The sequence below is a fragment of the Odontesthes bonariensis genome, chromosome 2 (genome assembly GCF_027942865.1).
Source record: "Odontesthes bonariensis isolate fOdoBon6 chromosome 2, fOdoBon6.hap1, whole genome shotgun sequence".
NCBI lineage: Eukaryota > Metazoa > Chordata > Actinopteri > Atheriniformes > Atherinopsidae > Odontesthes > Odontesthes bonariensis.
In genome coordinates this window covers 23,725,082-23,741,879 of record NC_134507.1, presented here as the reverse complement: position 1 = coordinate 23,741,879, position 16,798 = coordinate 23,725,082, and the positions used below count along the sequence as shown (strand labels likewise).

The 16,798-nt window shown below is 40.7% G+C and overlaps 1 protein-coding gene across 11 annotated transcripts in view; it reads right to left on the bottom strand.

Moving 5' to 3' along the window:
* Positions 1-14,787, bottom strand: part of LOC142396855 (mitogen-activated protein kinase kinase kinase kinase 3-like) — a 43,767-nt gene extending 28,980 nt beyond the window's left edge. For all 11 annotated transcript variants that reach the window (XM_075480005.1, XM_075480027.1, XM_075480016.1 and 8 more), the window contains exons 1-9: positions 14,558-14,787; positions 2,817-2,874; positions 2,442-2,532; positions 2,159-2,223; positions 1,971-2,026; positions 946-993; positions 680-722; positions 478-550; positions 11-142 (exon numbers count right to left, since the gene is read on the bottom strand). In XM_075480005.1, the coding sequence (XP_075336120.1) occupies positions 11-142; positions 478-550; positions 680-722; positions 946-993; positions 1,971-2,026; positions 2,159-2,223; positions 2,442-2,532; positions 2,817-2,874; positions 14,558-14,653 (662 nt within the window). In that variant the 5' untranslated portion in view covers positions 14,654-14,787. The remainder of the gene's footprint in view (positions 1-10; positions 143-477; positions 551-679; positions 723-945; positions 994-1,970; positions 2,027-2,158; positions 2,224-2,441; positions 2,533-2,816; positions 2,875-14,557) is intronic.
* Positions 14,788-16,798: the final 2,011 nt, after the last annotated feature.

Genomic DNA, 16,798 nt, shown 5'->3' with positions numbered 1-16,798 from the left:
AACTAAGTACCTCATTGGGTGCAGCTCAAACATGGGCGGTTGTAGTTCTGCCAGCTCTATTGCAGTGATGCCAACTGCCCAGATATCACACAGCTGGTTGTAGCCTCCTTTTCTCTCAACTGCTGCTACCTCTGGAGCCATCCTATCAGAGAGAGAAACAGATGGTGTGAGAAAGGAGGAAAGGATACCTATAGCGAGAATGAAAAAAAAAAGAAAAGAAAAAAAACATACTAAGTGAGGTCAAATCAGCTATATACAGGACCGGAATTAGAATTATCTTCAGTATTTCCACGAGAAACCAACAGCTTTGTTTATAACATATTTAACAGCTTAGTGAAAACACACCAAATGACAGACATGAGCCAATTTATCAAAATAGTACTGAACGCATTAAGGTGTTGTGTTTTATACATTCCCTGTACCTGCATCGATATCCATATGAGACATCAGGGGAGCTGATACAGAAAAACAACTCACCAGTAAGGCGTTCCGATGAATGACTTCCTTTTGGCAAGAGTTGCTGTGATCTGGGCTGAAACGCCAAAGTCAGCTGAGGAGAGAAAAAGAAGATCAAGGGAGAGAACCAAGACAAACAGGTTCCAAGTCAGAAAATGGGGCCACTCAGACGGAGTCTTTTGAAGCAGAAGGTAACAGCGGAGGCTTTGTGTGCTCCTCTCACCTAGTTTCACATATCCACTGTCGGTCAGGAGAATGTTGGCTCCCTGTCAGAGACAGAACAGGTCCAACATTAGCTTCCAACACAAACCCTGGCCTTCAGGAAACAATTCCCCAACACACGTTTCTCCATTACAAGGATTCTAATTCTTAACATCACACTAAATATGAAGCTAGTCAATCATGATTAACTTAAGTAATGCTTTATCCACAGAATGCAATCACAAATTGTATTTTTGTATTGTATTGCATGATTAGATTAAAACTCACCTTAATGTCTCTGTGCATTTTGCCTTTATTGTGCAGGTAGTATAGACCCTGAAAGCAGAATTACACAGTAGCTCGTGTTATTGGTTGTTTTTGCCATTTCCAGAACAAAGAAATACAACTAAAATTCTAATAATTTTTTTTACCAAAACCTGTGCTGCTTCAATGAAAGTCAAATGTTTAGGATATAGGCAAATCTCAACTGGCACCAATGTACATTAGCAACATTTTCCTTTTCTAGTTTCCTCTTAAATGTGACTTGTGTCAATATTTCTCTGTTCTTTTAATCTAGTTCTAGTCTAAATCTAGTGCTTAATCTAAAATGAGCGATGGTGAAGTGTCGCACTGAAGCATCTCTCTCATCTGCTCGGAGTGTGCCATTACAAAGCCGAGGAGCCGGCGCTGTAAGAGCAAACAGTGGCTCTGCCTCTTGTCCTATTGGCAGCACATGAGCTCGCTAAAAGTGACGACAAACGCCGAAGGAGGATTTTATCTTTTGAATGGAACAGCCACAATCTGTCCGAGTGATGGAGCTTTATTGTGTCATTAATGGCTGACAGGCTAACATGTCCAGGATCATTTGTTGGCACTCGATGTGCCGCTGGCTGCGTCGACATTTAACTGGTGCCCAGTCAGCCTAGTGTCACTTCTGAGGAGGCGAGCGACAAGACTCTCTCACTCAGAGGTACAAAGGGGATTCTTCTTCTATGTTTGCCGTGTTGAATCAGCTGTACAATTGTATCCAAGTAAATTCCCTGTTGTTTTTTTTTAAAAAAAAAAAAACATTTTTCTATTCAGAAGCACCTTTGTCTTAATGGATAAACCTCAGTTTTCTTTTCTGTTGCGATATAATAAAGAAAAAGAAAACAATGCAATGCCACTTTTTCCAATATGTTTCAGTCTTATTTCGACAGCCAAAATAAGTGAATGTGTGCCAACTAAGTATAGAACCAGCCCCCCAAATATTCTTCTTCTCCGACAAGGAAATGCCTACACTGTACACTCTGTAACAACAATGGATGCACTACCTGCAGGGTCTCCCGTGACATGTAGGCTATCTGTGACTCTGACAAAGGCCCAGTTACTGCAGAAATGGATGAAAGAAAGAGGGTCAACAAAGATTTATTCCAAAGAGAGAAAGAAAACAGTGTAGCTCAGTTAAGATCACATTGTGGTTGAATGACTGTGTTTATGTTTGGTTGCATGTTGCTCTTACCATGATAGATGTCTTGCAGAGATCCTCCTCCACAGTACTCCATACTTATCCATAACTTATCTCTCCTGTGCACACGAGGAGAACTCTGTGTGAGTACAGCTACACAAATAATCAACCTTTCAAACAAATTATATCCCCTCATTCCCTCCCAACTATCTTTTATTTTCTTCCTTCCATGCGATCGTCTCTTCTTTCTTCACATTGTAGAACATGACACCTTGATACCGACGGCGATGGCGTTGATAACAGCTGTAAATGAAACACTGCACGTTCACTTTCTCACCGGAGATAACTGCCGAAGTAGGCCACAATGTTGGAGTGTTTACAGTCCTTCATCATTATGATCTCCTGCTGGACGACAGCAAAGTCCTCACCTGCAGCCGACACACACAAACACATCACAGTGATGACTTTCTATTTGCATTGATGTTGTCATTTACAACTTAGAGAAGAATACAAAAAAAGAGGAGGAGCGGGTTTGTTAATCATATGTTCAGTGAAGGAAGTATAGCAATAAAGACAAAAAGGAATCTTTGGAGGGGACAGAAAAAGAGAAGAATGAAGGATGTCAGCAGGGGACTGAGATCGAGGAAAATAAAGTAAGATTTGGCAATAAAAGGGGAGATAAAGTAATAGAAATAAACACGAGGTAACTCACCCGGTTCCAGTTTGATGACTTTGATAGCAGCCAGCTCTCCCGTGTTGACATTACGAGCCTAAAGAAGGAAAAGACAAACACTTAGCAATACTGTTTAACAACGTGACTGAACTCTTAGGCACAAAATGTAAAGTGGAAGCTCATTTTCTTTAACTTCATTTCTAAAATAGAGACACAGCAGCCCAGCAGTCGGGTACACTTTGCATCAGCAAGTGGACAACTGCATTTGCTTTTCTTTCCCAAGCAGCCGGCCAGGGCTGTGTTCAGACCAATAAGAAATGTTTTGAATTCTTTAAAGAAGAGCGTTCATCAGAAGGGGGACGCTGGCTCAACAACTGCTGAAGCACATCATGTAATATGATGTAAATATTTCTGCAACTGAAAACACCGGAAAGATGACTTCAACCTGCCGGCCAGGACACACAAGCTGCACCTGCACAAGAAGGCATGACCCAGCAGCGCAGAAGGGGGCTGCAGTATGTACGTTATGAGGGGAAAGGAACTGGAAGATTGGACAGATAGTCACAGCAGAGCGAGCTTTGTGTGTTCCTGTGACGCAAAGAGACAGCTTCGTTCTTGAAAAACTGGAATCATTCAGAAAGCCGAAGGAACTGCAGAATACAGAGACTGATTTTTCTATAAATAGTGAGCTGTACTTATATTAGCAGGACTGCTGGCAGAGCAGGACAGGAATTATATATGAAGCCCATGAATAAAAGATGGTCTTTCAGAGCAGACATGAACTGCTTGCTTCTTTCTGGCCGAGTATGCGAGTCCGAGTGTGTGTGACATCGCAGAAGTATGTGTGAGAGAACCAGAAAGAGACGTACTGATGAAATAAAGACTTTCAACAACAGCCTGGGAGTAATGCGTCATGTTTGAACAGCTATTGCTTTATTTCTACTCTTGGTAAGGAGAAAGATGGAAACAACACCCCCCCACCCCCCAGTCCACCCCTGTTTCTGGCAGCATCCTCACATGCATATTTATCCAACTTCATTTCACATTCCAGTTCGCTAACTTACAGAAAGATGTAATATACAGCATTACAGCGAAAAGTCAATTTTTTGTATCAAATACGTCTCCCTGATTCTTCTACTTTGACTTTCGATATAGAAAGAGTCCATTCTAATTTATTAGGGCATATGGCTTGATGATAAGATAACTTTTAATGTCCATGTTGAGCGTTGGGCTTTTATTTTTTTCCCCACAATAAGAAAATGCCCCTTTCTATCCGTGCTAGACTTCAGTGATGTTATCTATATGCAGGCATCTTGATATTCACCTAAAAACCTGGACACGGCATGTCATGCTGCATTACGCTTCGTAAGAGATGCAGGCTCACGCACTCATCCTTGCACTTTATCTGACTCTTTAGAAAGGTCTGCTCTTAAACCAGAGAAGAAAAACACACACATTGCTGTACATTACAAAAACTTTTTTAGGTAAATCACCTACTTAGATTATAGCCTTCTGCATATCACACAAGCCAGTATGATGCTGAACCTACAACTAGACTGATTTTAAATGCTCCAAACAGTGCAGAGTAAACCCGTTTTCTCCCTCTAAAATACCAAAATACCATCAGCTTAAAAACATGCACCTCCTGAGAAACTTTTAAAGGTGTTTTAAGAACTGCCTTGAAGGAAACCTGTTGTCTTTTTCTATAGTTTTATAACTGGAAACTAAATATGATGAATTTAGTTGCTATGGACTTTTCTCATATTTATTGTATTGTTTTACGTGAAAATCTTATAATGGAAAATTTGTTTTATGCCGTCTTCTTGGCAAGGAGTCCCTGAAAGATAAGATCTTGTATCTCAGTGGGACCTTACTGGCTTAACCGAGGAAATAAAACAATGGCAGAAAACAACAGCATTGTTGATTCATTTTTCAGTAATTTTACAAGAAAAGAGGCAGATTTACGGCTCAATTAAGGAGCAAAATCAAGTGAGGGAGAAGAGCTGAGGAGTAGGAGGAACAACAGGATAGACCAGCAACAAAGTGGTGGGAGGGGATGGAAGACAATGAGATGCAAAGAGAAAAGCGAGGAGAGATAGGACCAGTGTGAGAGCAGAGACAGTGTGTTCAGTCAGCAGACAGAGCAGAGATGACTCATATCAGTCAGTGTCAGCAGCAACAGCCCCACTTCTTTCTTTTGGTTTCTAAAACTGTTCATATTGAAGTTTTCTAGTCAACCATTGTGTTGTCATGGCTGCATTTTGATGCACAAAAGGCGGTCTGCGGTTTATACTATTTGATTTGAAATTGTTGACCCTCTCAGCTTGCTCTTAAATGACTTGTTTAGCAGTATTTTAACAGACTCACGCCGCTTATGTTCCACGGCGTCACATTCCAGAGCAAAACAGCAACTTTGAATTAAATGGATAGTTTTGCATTATTTTTTGTATATTTCTTGCAGAAAGAAATGAATTCAGGAGCGGTACTTAAAATTCAAACATGTATTTCATCAGACTGGACATATTGTCTCAAAAACCTTGTCAATAATTCCACTTGTTGATTGATCTCTTAAGGTTTATATAAACCCGAGCAATAGAAGCACTAACTGTGAGACGAATAACGTCTTCTATGAGCAGGACTTTAACTTCAGCAATCAGAAACGTTTGAAACACAGAATTATCAGTCATGGATTGATATGGAGTAGGCCTATCTTTCACTGTTCATAACTAATGAGGTGCATGTGTCCGTACACATACACTGTCCTGTGCGCCCAGCTCAGTGGAAGTTCAGCGGGGCAGCTCACAATGCTGATAATCCAGCTATTTTCTATACTCAATACATGTACCTCCACAACCAGTTTCACAAAACAAACTTGTAAGACTACAGTTAATCCTGTGAGAACAGAGTCTTGAGAGGCTGAATCTCCGCAGGTGACCGTCTGATGGACTAACTCGTCATAAAGCTCTGCAGTGGCCTGATAAGGAGCCTGCATAAAGGTGAGAGGTCATATAAGGGTAGTGATATTCCTGTTAGCTGTGGAGAGCAGTGTTGGGAGTAAAGCCGTTTAAGTATAACGGCATTACTAACGACGTTATTTTTCCAGCAACGGAGTAATCTAATTAATTACTTTCCCCCATCGTTACAACGCCGTTATCATTACTGAGAATATAAAGTGGCGCGTTACTACACTTTGGTTGTAGGCTTTCGGCTACACATCAGCTGCATGCTGCCTGGAGAGAGCAGGGGTGGGGGCGATGACACTGTTGCAAATGCGATGATGATTGGCTGTGTGGGCGGATCATGCCCTGCTCACGCCGTCTCACTGCACGCGCTAAACACAACAAGACACCGGCGTCAAGCCAGGGAAGTTCACAGGTAGCGTTCTCTAACTGGAATTACTGGCACTACTTCTCACCCGTGGAGATAAAAGGCAAGAATGTGTATGTAACATGTACGCTATGCTCAGGGAATAAAACTTTATCCATGTCTGCCTCAAGTAACTCAAATCTAATGAAGCACCTCACATCAACCCATGCGAATATGAAGCACTTGTTGCTTCTGCAGCTGCTAACCCAACCCCAAGCCCAAATGCAGCTAGCGGGAGCCCCAGCGAAGGAGGCGGAGCCACTCGAAAACAAATAACACTCGATTTTTCGGGTCAGAATTTATTTATTAATTTATTTCTATGCATCATTTGGCAGGCTGCAATCTATTGAGTACAAATAAACACCAAATGTTCTAAATTACTGTATTTAGTGTTTGTATATCTTCTATATAGGGAGTATAGGGAAATATTCACTGAGTCTGGTCCATTTTTTTTTTCCTTTAGCACAAGTTTCTTGTGTTTACCTTGAATGAATTAAATCAGTTAATATAAACATATTTGATGTTAAAGATGTTATAGAACATAACAGCGTTATAGAACACAAAAAAATAACGCCACAGTTACTTTGCTGAGTAACTAATTACTTTTACAATGTGGTAACTGAGTTACTAACTCAATTACTTTTTGGGAGCAGTAACTAGTAACTATAACCAATTACTTTTTAAAAGTAACTTGACCAACACTGGTGGAGAGTCACATAACACCCCAAGCTGGAGCCACTACATTTTCTACACATTATCCAGAGGAGCTGTGGCTCAGAAATTAAATGTGTGGATTGTGTTTGATGTGTGAGCTGAGCAGGTAACGGAGTCTGTGTGCTGATGGCCTTTGTGGCCTTTTACACTTTTCTGCTTGCCTGAAGGTTGTCCCTCGCTACAAATGATGCTGCTATATGTCCAAATACATGTGATTTGAATATCAACATAGAAGCAGTCATCATCACAGAGTTGATGATGATAGATTTTGTTGCCACAAAAGCTACAAGTTATCTACAGGTTAGCCACAGGTATCCGTTATGTAAAATGGCAGCTCATCCAGCAGGGCCTGCTGTAGGACGCTCTCCTTCAGGTTGCGCGCGGAACTGATAAGAAGGATTCAAACTTTTTTTTCCCCCTATACCCGGTGCCATGTATTTTCTTATCAACTTCTTTTTAAAACTGAGTCTTGCATCCAAATTCTATTAAAAGAAGTAAGAAATGTCATAAGTCTTAAGACCTACTTTTTTTTTTTTTTAAAGAATGAGTGTGATGTCGGCCTATTATTAGTGCAAGTGAGAGACTAAAACTCTTCTTCAGTCATTTATTTATTCGTTTCTTAGTAAAATAACAAATATAACTAGAAATACTTTTACTGCAGAACTTTAACTATGTCAACTGTGAACTGTTACCAATTCATCAATTTTTCATTTGAACAAACGCTCATAAGTAGCCACATTTTTCCAAGGAAGTGTATGTAGCAGCAGACGACGACAACCTGAGCCTTCTGTTGAAAACCACTGAGCAGTTCCACTGGAACATTTGGGCAATTAAAGCCTTGGCCTGGGGCATAAACTACAACAGCAGTTACTTATTATCGTCCCCTGACAAGATTTCTCCAAGAGATCTGAAATGTCTTTCCAATCGCTACCTTGCTTCTCTGACCATCAACAAAAGCAGAGGATTAAGCCGTGTGACATTTCTGACTTAGACATAGTAGGTTACATGCTTTGATTCAGCTCGTCACCGACTCAAAACTTTTTCCACGGACAACAAAAGATGCATTTACTCTTTAGAGTACATCTTAAAAATATGAAAACCAAGCAAAGCTTAGTTCATAAAACAGCTTAGTTTATAGTTAAAAATGAGGATTTCTCCACAAGAATGCAACTTTAGCCATCTGCACATTTTACAATTCATTGAGCAAACTGACGACAAAAGCAAGTCTTGGAGTGACGGCAATTTCTGATACGACAGTTTCTGAGCAACGACAACAATTAAATGTAAAAAGAGCACAATTTAAATAACTCTTCTTGATTTTTTTATGTCAAAATTGTGAAGGTGCAGCTCTTATTTAGAAAGCTTATCAACTGGGTAGCTCAGCCATTACTACTGCACGGCCTCAGGGGAGGAACGGGCGGGGAGTGAGGGGGGAAAAAGCAGTTAAGTGTGTTAAATTAGCAGACCTGTCTTTCAACGACACATCTAAATGTTCAAACACATAACAGAATATTCCAAAACCTCACAGGTCAACCCTAAATGAAAACTGGAACTTTTTCTCCAAGCAAACAAATGCATTGCAAATTCCTCCACTCAGAGGACTCATTTCATCCAGCATCAGAGATCCAAACCATTCAAACTTAAGGTTAATGATCGGCGACTTTTCTTTAAAAAAAAACAACATCAACATCACCAGTGGAATCACTGAGCTTAACTCAGTGACTAACCCATCAAACTATTCTCAAACCAAACCAAATAATTTCCCGCTTGATGTCTGATGAGATGAAGACTAGTGCACAAAAAAAAAAAAAAAAAAAAAAAAAAGACTTATTATGTTAGTCCTGCCAAAGCAGGATGCATGTGAGCTGGCAAGTTTGACTGATATTGTATGGAATCGAGCTTCTCCAGACCAGACAATCACACCCAGATGATGCTGTTCAGGATGGACAATTAAATAATCTATTCTAACAGTTGCATGACTAATACGAATCTACTGACATTTCATAATGGTGATAGGCCTAACTGAGACAGGAACAGTGGTCCAATTAACAGGCCAAGTCAAGCTGTAACTGTAGCTCTACACGACTGTACCGATTCATCAAGGCCCCCGAACATTTAGTGTCGGCCTGTGAAGTCACGTGCCGCACACACTTCGCATACTGCTGCCACACTGACCCACCCAAACAGCATGCGGAAATATACATTATATGTACGTAGTTGCAGTTTTAGAAGATTAAGTGGAAAACTATCGTCCCTTCCTATTTACTCTGTGATGAGGCGGCTTTGAAGTACATACTACTGTACGGAAGGATTAAAATGACCCACAATAAAAGTGAAAGATTTGCTTGGGTGTAAGATTCTTACAGGACAAATGTTCAAATGTGAACAAAATGTGAGGTAATGCTTTAAAAACAAGCGTTTGCATGTTTGTGATGCCAGCTTTCAGTTTGCCAGAGAGTTGCAGCTCATTCATTGAACTGAAATCTGCTCCAAAATGAATGAAAAACACCCTTTAATTATAAGGAGACATCCACATTAATAACTGACTGCGCGTGTGTTTTAATATGCAACCTTTAAATGTAACCCGGTCAAAATAAGAGCAAATTTCTTAGATCTAATGAACCAGGCGTGGTGGACGGGCCCCTTGAGTTCAGACGTGTTCATTTGCTGAGTGGTGGTTTTCCAGCTCAAATGCAGCAAAGCAAGGCTGTAAATAATACGTCTGTTTGCGGGGGAAGGTTCACTGACTTTTTCACCTGCCCCACTATTACTTCTTTTGGCCTGAACCACCCTGCAGGGAGGTATCATCCCAGCTGCTGTCTGCACAGCTGAGGCTGTATACCAACAGCTTACCACTGCTGTCATTTCCTCTCATTCTGTATTTAATAAAGGAGCAGATGCTACTAGATTGTGTATAAAGCCTTATTAACATGGTTTAACTGTACTTTAAATAGGTGGTTACGTCCTGCCTTCAGATACTGGGAGCAAAACTGGACTGGGCATATGCTTAAATACTTGAGAAGCTTTAAAGCAATACAATGTAACTTCTCAAAAAGCCCACTATGGAGCTCCCCCTACAGGCTTGGAGGTAATGTACGGTTACACTGTCGTAAATACAACACCCTTTTGCTTTCACGTTTCACGTTTGTTGACGAACCGGCGAGGAGTCGGAAGGTGCAAGCTATGTCGACCGAGAAGGTAAGAGTCATCAAATGTACCTGGGAGCGTGAGAGGGGTCTATTTGTTTTTGCGGTAGGTGTGCCAGAAAGCAAGTCGAAGTACTTCCGCTCAGCTCCCGGGCCGGTCCAGCAAAGTTACATAGCGCAGTTATTCCAACTCAGACCCCCGAAGGGCATAGGAGACAGGCCAATCGTAATATTAAAACTCATTCTAGCTGCACAATTTTTTCAAGCTGTTATTTTAAGGTAGAAATGTTACATAGTATTGCTTTAACTGACATGATGATTTCAGCAGTCTCTACAGTAAAGATTATCAAATAGCTCACATTGGACAACTGGTTTGTCAGACATAATAATAAACAATGTTTAGACAATACAAATTAATTCTGAACCATGAGACTTAGGGCGTATTCACACCTACCTCGTTTGGTCCGGACCAAACGACCAAACGGACCAGATTTTCGTTGGTTCGGACCTTTTGGGATGGTCTGAATACAAACCACCGAACTCTGGTCCGGACCAAACAAGCGGACCGAGACCGAGCTGAAAGGTCGGACTCGGTCCGGATCAAACGAACCCTGGTGCGGATCTTTTGGAGGTGTGAAAGCAGACCGGACCTAATCCCAGACTTTTTGCTTTTTTGTACCTCGGGAGCATCCGCCGTTTGTCTGCTGCTAGGTAACAGAACAGAGCGTCGTTCTTCTAATTACTAGACCGGCTGTGGTAAAGCTAACGAAAGACCGAAAATAATATTTCTAGACCGAAAATGAGTAGGGGACAAACGTGGGCCGAAGAGGAGACCCGTGCTCTTGTGGACGTTTGGGCAGATGCCCACATATCATATATGTTGATAAATTACTTGTACAGCAGCATAGTAATTACACAGTTGTGAAAATAGCAAAACGTTAAAAAAAAAATATATAGTTTTGATTATATTAAAAGCAATAACGGCACGGAAAGCGTCCATGACTACATTCACTTTTGAACTTAGCACTTTGTGTTGCGCGTGTTGATTCTGACCAATAGCCGAACGACTTCAGGGCACGTGGCTTTGTTGACATATTTTGGTCCGTTTACTGAAATGTACAGTCTGAAAGCGAACCGCACCAAAATGAAAAAATAAAAGGTTCGGACCAAAGCAAGTGAACTATCGGACTTTCCTGGTCTGAATTCGCCCTTAGTATTCTTTAGTATAAACAATCCTCATGCCATAACAAGTAGATCTGGTTCTGTCTCTCGCCACATTTCTGTCATTAACTAACTACTATGTAAACATGCATGTTATTAATGAGGCCTGCGCCAGTCACACAGAGACGAATTCTTGTGCAGCACTGTACATGACATCAGGCACACACCTGAGGCTGAACAGGATTTTAAGAACCTTGCTTTGCTTGAGAGCTTTTCTATACACCAGCTGATTTCTGCGTATCCACCTCAGAGAGCAAATAAGCAGAGAAACAGACACGAAAACAGGATGATTGTGCACCGGCAGCTTTAACCGACTCTGCAGCCATCTGCGTACGTTTGGCTAAACATGTTTGACCGCAGCTATCGGCTCAAACGCCTTCCTCTGCTGGACTAGAGTGGAACAATGGGACACGGACACACACACACGCAAGGAGGAAGTGAGGAACCCTGCATTCCTGGACCACGGCTGCCCAGCTGTGCCACACACACAGCGAGGTCTGGCCAGAGGAAATCGTTACTGCCACATTTGTGCCCGTTAAGGTCATCAGTGTTTTCATATTTTAGGAGTAAGTGTACTGAGAAAGTCGATAAATATGGCTTCAACAGCCAAAGAACGCCTTCACACTTGCAAAGCCAGCCTTATCCACAATTATGGAATTTTTCATGGGATTTAAACTGTTACATGCCACAAAACACCATGTTGTCTCAGGGATAGGTATTTGCTGTAGAATGTTATAGTGGTAAGCAGACTCATAAAGGCATAGAAGGAGTCTTTACCCCTTACATAAAAGTTAAATATTCAGATGGCTTAACTTAATCATGTCATTAGCTGTTCAATATCATCCGCTTCTTTTTTCTAAAGCTTGACATTTCAAGAAAATGGACAAGTCTCAAACTGCACAAACCATCACGCGTGCTGGGCAATACTTGGCCATCGAGTAAAAGGCAGTTATTACAGCAATACCTCCTTAGCAGCTTATCATGACTTCGGAGCAAAACATCAAGCCGATACTTGCCTTTATTGATGAAGTTTTCGGGCGGTCCATATAATAATGTGGGAATGCAAAAGAAGAGCACTGCAGCTTAACTGCTACACCCACAAAAAGTGACAAAACAATACATGCAGTAGCTTTAACAACACAAAGGAACCGTGAGAGAAATTCTGAATTGAACTTTTACCTTCTAAAGATGTCTCTAGCTTCAAAAGTTTCTAATACAGACGGAGAGGCAGGGCTACAAAACTGAGGAGAGTTCATGCTTTGTTTCCTGCTTAAACATTCCTATCCAAGCCACACTTTTTCACACAGTGGTAGAACCAAATATAGGCATCCATGAGGTTTACCAAATGCTCTGGTACTTAATAGCACATCCTTTAATCCAGCGGCTTCAGGTTAGAGCACTCATCTTCTGAAAACTGTCATTAATATTAACAACAACGCGGGCCATATAACAGTTTTATATTCTCTACAGCACATAGCCTCATCTATTGATACATACAGTCCTAGCAAGAAATTTCCTATTTGTTTTGATAAGACTGTTTATATGGACAAGATGAACAAAACTCACCCTGTATAAAAGTTTTCAAGGTAAATCAGCGCATATTTTTTATAACTGTGCACTGTTTTCGACAGGCCGGGAAGGCCACTCAGCTCTCAGCTGCCGGCCTGCCGAAGATATTCTGCTGAACCTATCGGCCTTCAACAAGTCAAGATACTGAACCTAAATTAGAAACAAGATTAGCTGCAGAGCAGAGCAATACAATACGAAAGAATGACACACTGACCGCACAAACAAGCTTGTACATTTGAAACTGATGGAAACTGTGTGCTCAAAAGGAATGGAAATGATCCATATTTATAAGGCTTTCCGTCATCACCCACAATGAGCCTGGAGGTTAACTAAACATCATCTAGTCATATTAAGGCCTCTAATGAATCTCCAGTCTGTCAGAGGCTTTTCACTTAAACAGCAGTTAAATTAAATTCCACAAGCAAGCGAATGAAAAACAAACAACTACACATGTGTGTGGATGTTTATCTTGCATAAGCTGACATGCACATTCTCTGAAATGATCAAAGGTTGAAACTACTTTATATTAGTTGATTTGCAGCCATCAGAATTTTCTCGCATGCTTTATCTGATACGCTGTGGATACAGCATGTTAGATGGTCTTTACTAGGGTCCAAGCTGCTCAGTTGTAGCTTTAAAACAACTACATCCTGTATGATGGCATTTGTTTTTATATCTCGCAGCATTACTTTACAACATCAATTTTGACTAACAGGTGACAACCTTTACTGCGTTTCTCCGCTGTATATTTTACTAATCGGTGTTATATGAGACTGCAACCTAATGTGTGTGGCATGTGATAAACATGGTGATGTGGCTGTGATGGAGTTGGTCTGCTGCTCAGGAGCTGCCTTCCAGTTTGGACCCCAGCCTGTCTGCTCCTCGCGCGGGGCCTTAATAAACTGTGGGACCAAACTTAACAGATACAACGCGCTTCGCGTCAAAGTCTCTAATCGGAAACGGGCGCAGGAGTTTCTTAAAAATTGTGACCAATTCCTGGTGATGTAAAAACGTTTTGTGGAACGATATAAATGTTGTTGTAGCCTCCTGAGCGCTTTAGCCAAAGTGTTTCTCCAGACAGGCAGCTGTCAGACCCCGTCAGGGTTAAGCGGAGACACTTACAACATATTTAGCAAAACATGTGTAATACGGTGATTTGTCGATGCAACCGTATGCAATTTCTGCTTCGGTCTACGTTTCTGTAAACGTACCAAATCGTTGTTGGTTGACATTTGTTCACAATGTTCCCACGAAACAGCAAAGCGCCTGGTTAGCCTCTTCAGGCTAACAAGACAACTGCGCCCGTTTTCGGACAGCTAGCTACTATGCGTCGGCTATGCACCCGACAAGCTCTGTACACTCACAGTTATCGTTGGCCATGATCATTTATTACTTTTCAAGACCAGGGCATTTGTCATTGTTAAAAGCCATATCAGTATCGTTAACCTGGCTATCAATACGACCAACAAAAAGTTATGTGTAAGGGCCCAAAACAAAAACATTCAAAATAGTGGAGCCTTTGCGATGTGTCCGACAATGGAATCATGTATACGAATAGCTGTACTAACACTGCACCAGTATGTAGCTTGATGAAAACAACAGCGTGACGTTTCATCAGCAAATAACTAATGGTGGCTACACGATCTGTTTTCAATAGAATTAATATCACCAACAAAGGGGAACACTATAGATCACTCTTAAAAGTCAAACCACTATTTGTCCGAAAATGGAACTCTGTCAGAGCTATCGTCGCTGCTGTTTTACCTTGTACACATCTCCGTATGTGCCGCTTCCTATCCGCTGGATCAGCTCGAAATCCTCCTGCGGATTCCGCCGGGACAGGTCGACACTGGAGTTCATTATTTCCACTGCCGATTACGGCGCCGATCGCGCACGGTTGACGAATCCCGACAACGTAGGAAAACTGTTATTTTATGAAAAACATACGGCGTCAAAAGAAATCCAGCCCGAATCCACTAAAGCTAAAACATGGCTTCCACTGCGCATTGAGCATGCGCAACGGATATCATGGCGTCCCCTGTCCATGGTGTTTTGTCAAAAAAAAAAATGAGGCTGTTGAATTTAATATACATGTGAACAGAGCTGATCCAGTGGAATATTTGGGAGATTAAACTTTAATAAACAGAGTTTTTTTGTAACTGTATGCATCTGAAACTTAAGTATCCCAGGAAAATCACCAAACAACGGTTTATAATCAAATATTATATTGGATTTAACTATTTTAACATATTGTGACAAAAAAAAGAAAAAGTTTTTTAATCTACTGGGGGGAAAAAAGACAAAGAAGAAAGAGAAATTAATAAAAAAACGAAAGCCCTGAATGGCCTTGTGTGGCCACTCAGTAAAACTGGGCTAAGCAGGGCTAAACAGAGGCAGATGGCAACACTGATGTGGTCTGTTACAGGGAAAACAAAAGTCCCACCACCAAAAACTTTTACCATTGTCATGTGGTGACTTTATTATTGATGTGAACAAAGTATCAAATAAATACATAGATAGATAGATAGATAGATAGATAGATAGATAGATAGATAGATAGATAGATAGAGTAAAATGATCTCTCTCTGTCGTTCTATATATATATGACTTCTAGAGACAATTTTACACTGTTTTACAGATTTTTTAAATCTAAGTTTCTGAGCTTTAATATTTCCTCACGTACGCTTAAATGGATGGGATCAGATTTGTTAAGTATGTCTACATACATAATCACAAATCATGGGGGTGTCCATGGGTGTTCCACAAAGACCCATCTGTGGCCCATTATCATTTACATCATGTATGATCTTCCATCCACCTGCTGATAAACTCAGTATGTATGTTTTTCACCATGTCAAACAAATCAGATGCAGAGTTAGATGTCCTTGCATTGGGGGAGCATAACATATCTGAAGAAACGCATGTTGGAGATTAGACTGATTCCAAACTTTCTTTTAAATCTCAGGTGAACACGATCTGTAACAGGGTCAGATTTAATCTCTCAAATTAGAATTTCATAACAGATTACATTTCAACAGGGGGAGCTAAAATGAAAAGGCATTTATTGGTCATCTGGCACCATTTGTACTGTTTACCAACCTGCTTACAAGCCTGAACCACTTTAAAGCCATTACAATCTTTATAGAAACAAACACTTAACATTTGTTTCTAACAAGAACTAGTAACAATTGAACACTTGCTTAGTCAGGAACGCATAATCAAATATTTTAAGTGTTTGTGATGCGTACAAAACTGGATACGGGCAGACTTCTCCTCTGCTCAGTTTGTCAGCATAACAACACTGCATATCAGCTTACAGAAGGTGCAGTGAGAGCAGACTGTATTATCCCTCATAGGAAAAGTTAGTCAGCTTTCTCTGTAAAAGATGCACCAGGGTGAAACTCCATTCCAGAGAACTGGACACATATTATTCACTTAAAACTAATCTAGAGAGATGGTTTCATTTCATCTCATTTGTGCCTTATTATCCATTTTTTAGGAGTTCATTTTCTTTGGAGTATGCTGTAAAATGTCAGTGTATTTAAACCTCATAATGCACGTGATGGGCATATGCTTTTAACGGTACAATTTGCTTTTTTCTGTGTTTGTGCCTCTAATGGTGTCTGATAACGAGTGAGATTCCTGTGCAGACATATTCATTGTTATGTCTGCTGTAACAATTTTCCTAAAGTTGTCTTTATTCCAGACTGTTAAGAGAGACTATAACACAATTTCAGGGACTTAAGATTAAAAAATATATATATATATATCTTTTTTGTTACTGTTGAGCATTCACAGCAAAGGGAATTAATGGGAATTGCCACATTCAAATTAACTCATCAAAATAAACTCATACATAAGTGGTTTAGGGACCCTTTAATGCACATGGCATGGAAACTTGCAACCTTGTAAAGACATCATTAATGCTGACCTGTATATGCAGGTTTTGGAGCAACAAACGCCACCAGGTGACATCTTTTTCACAGAGGTATCCTTCTTTTTTCA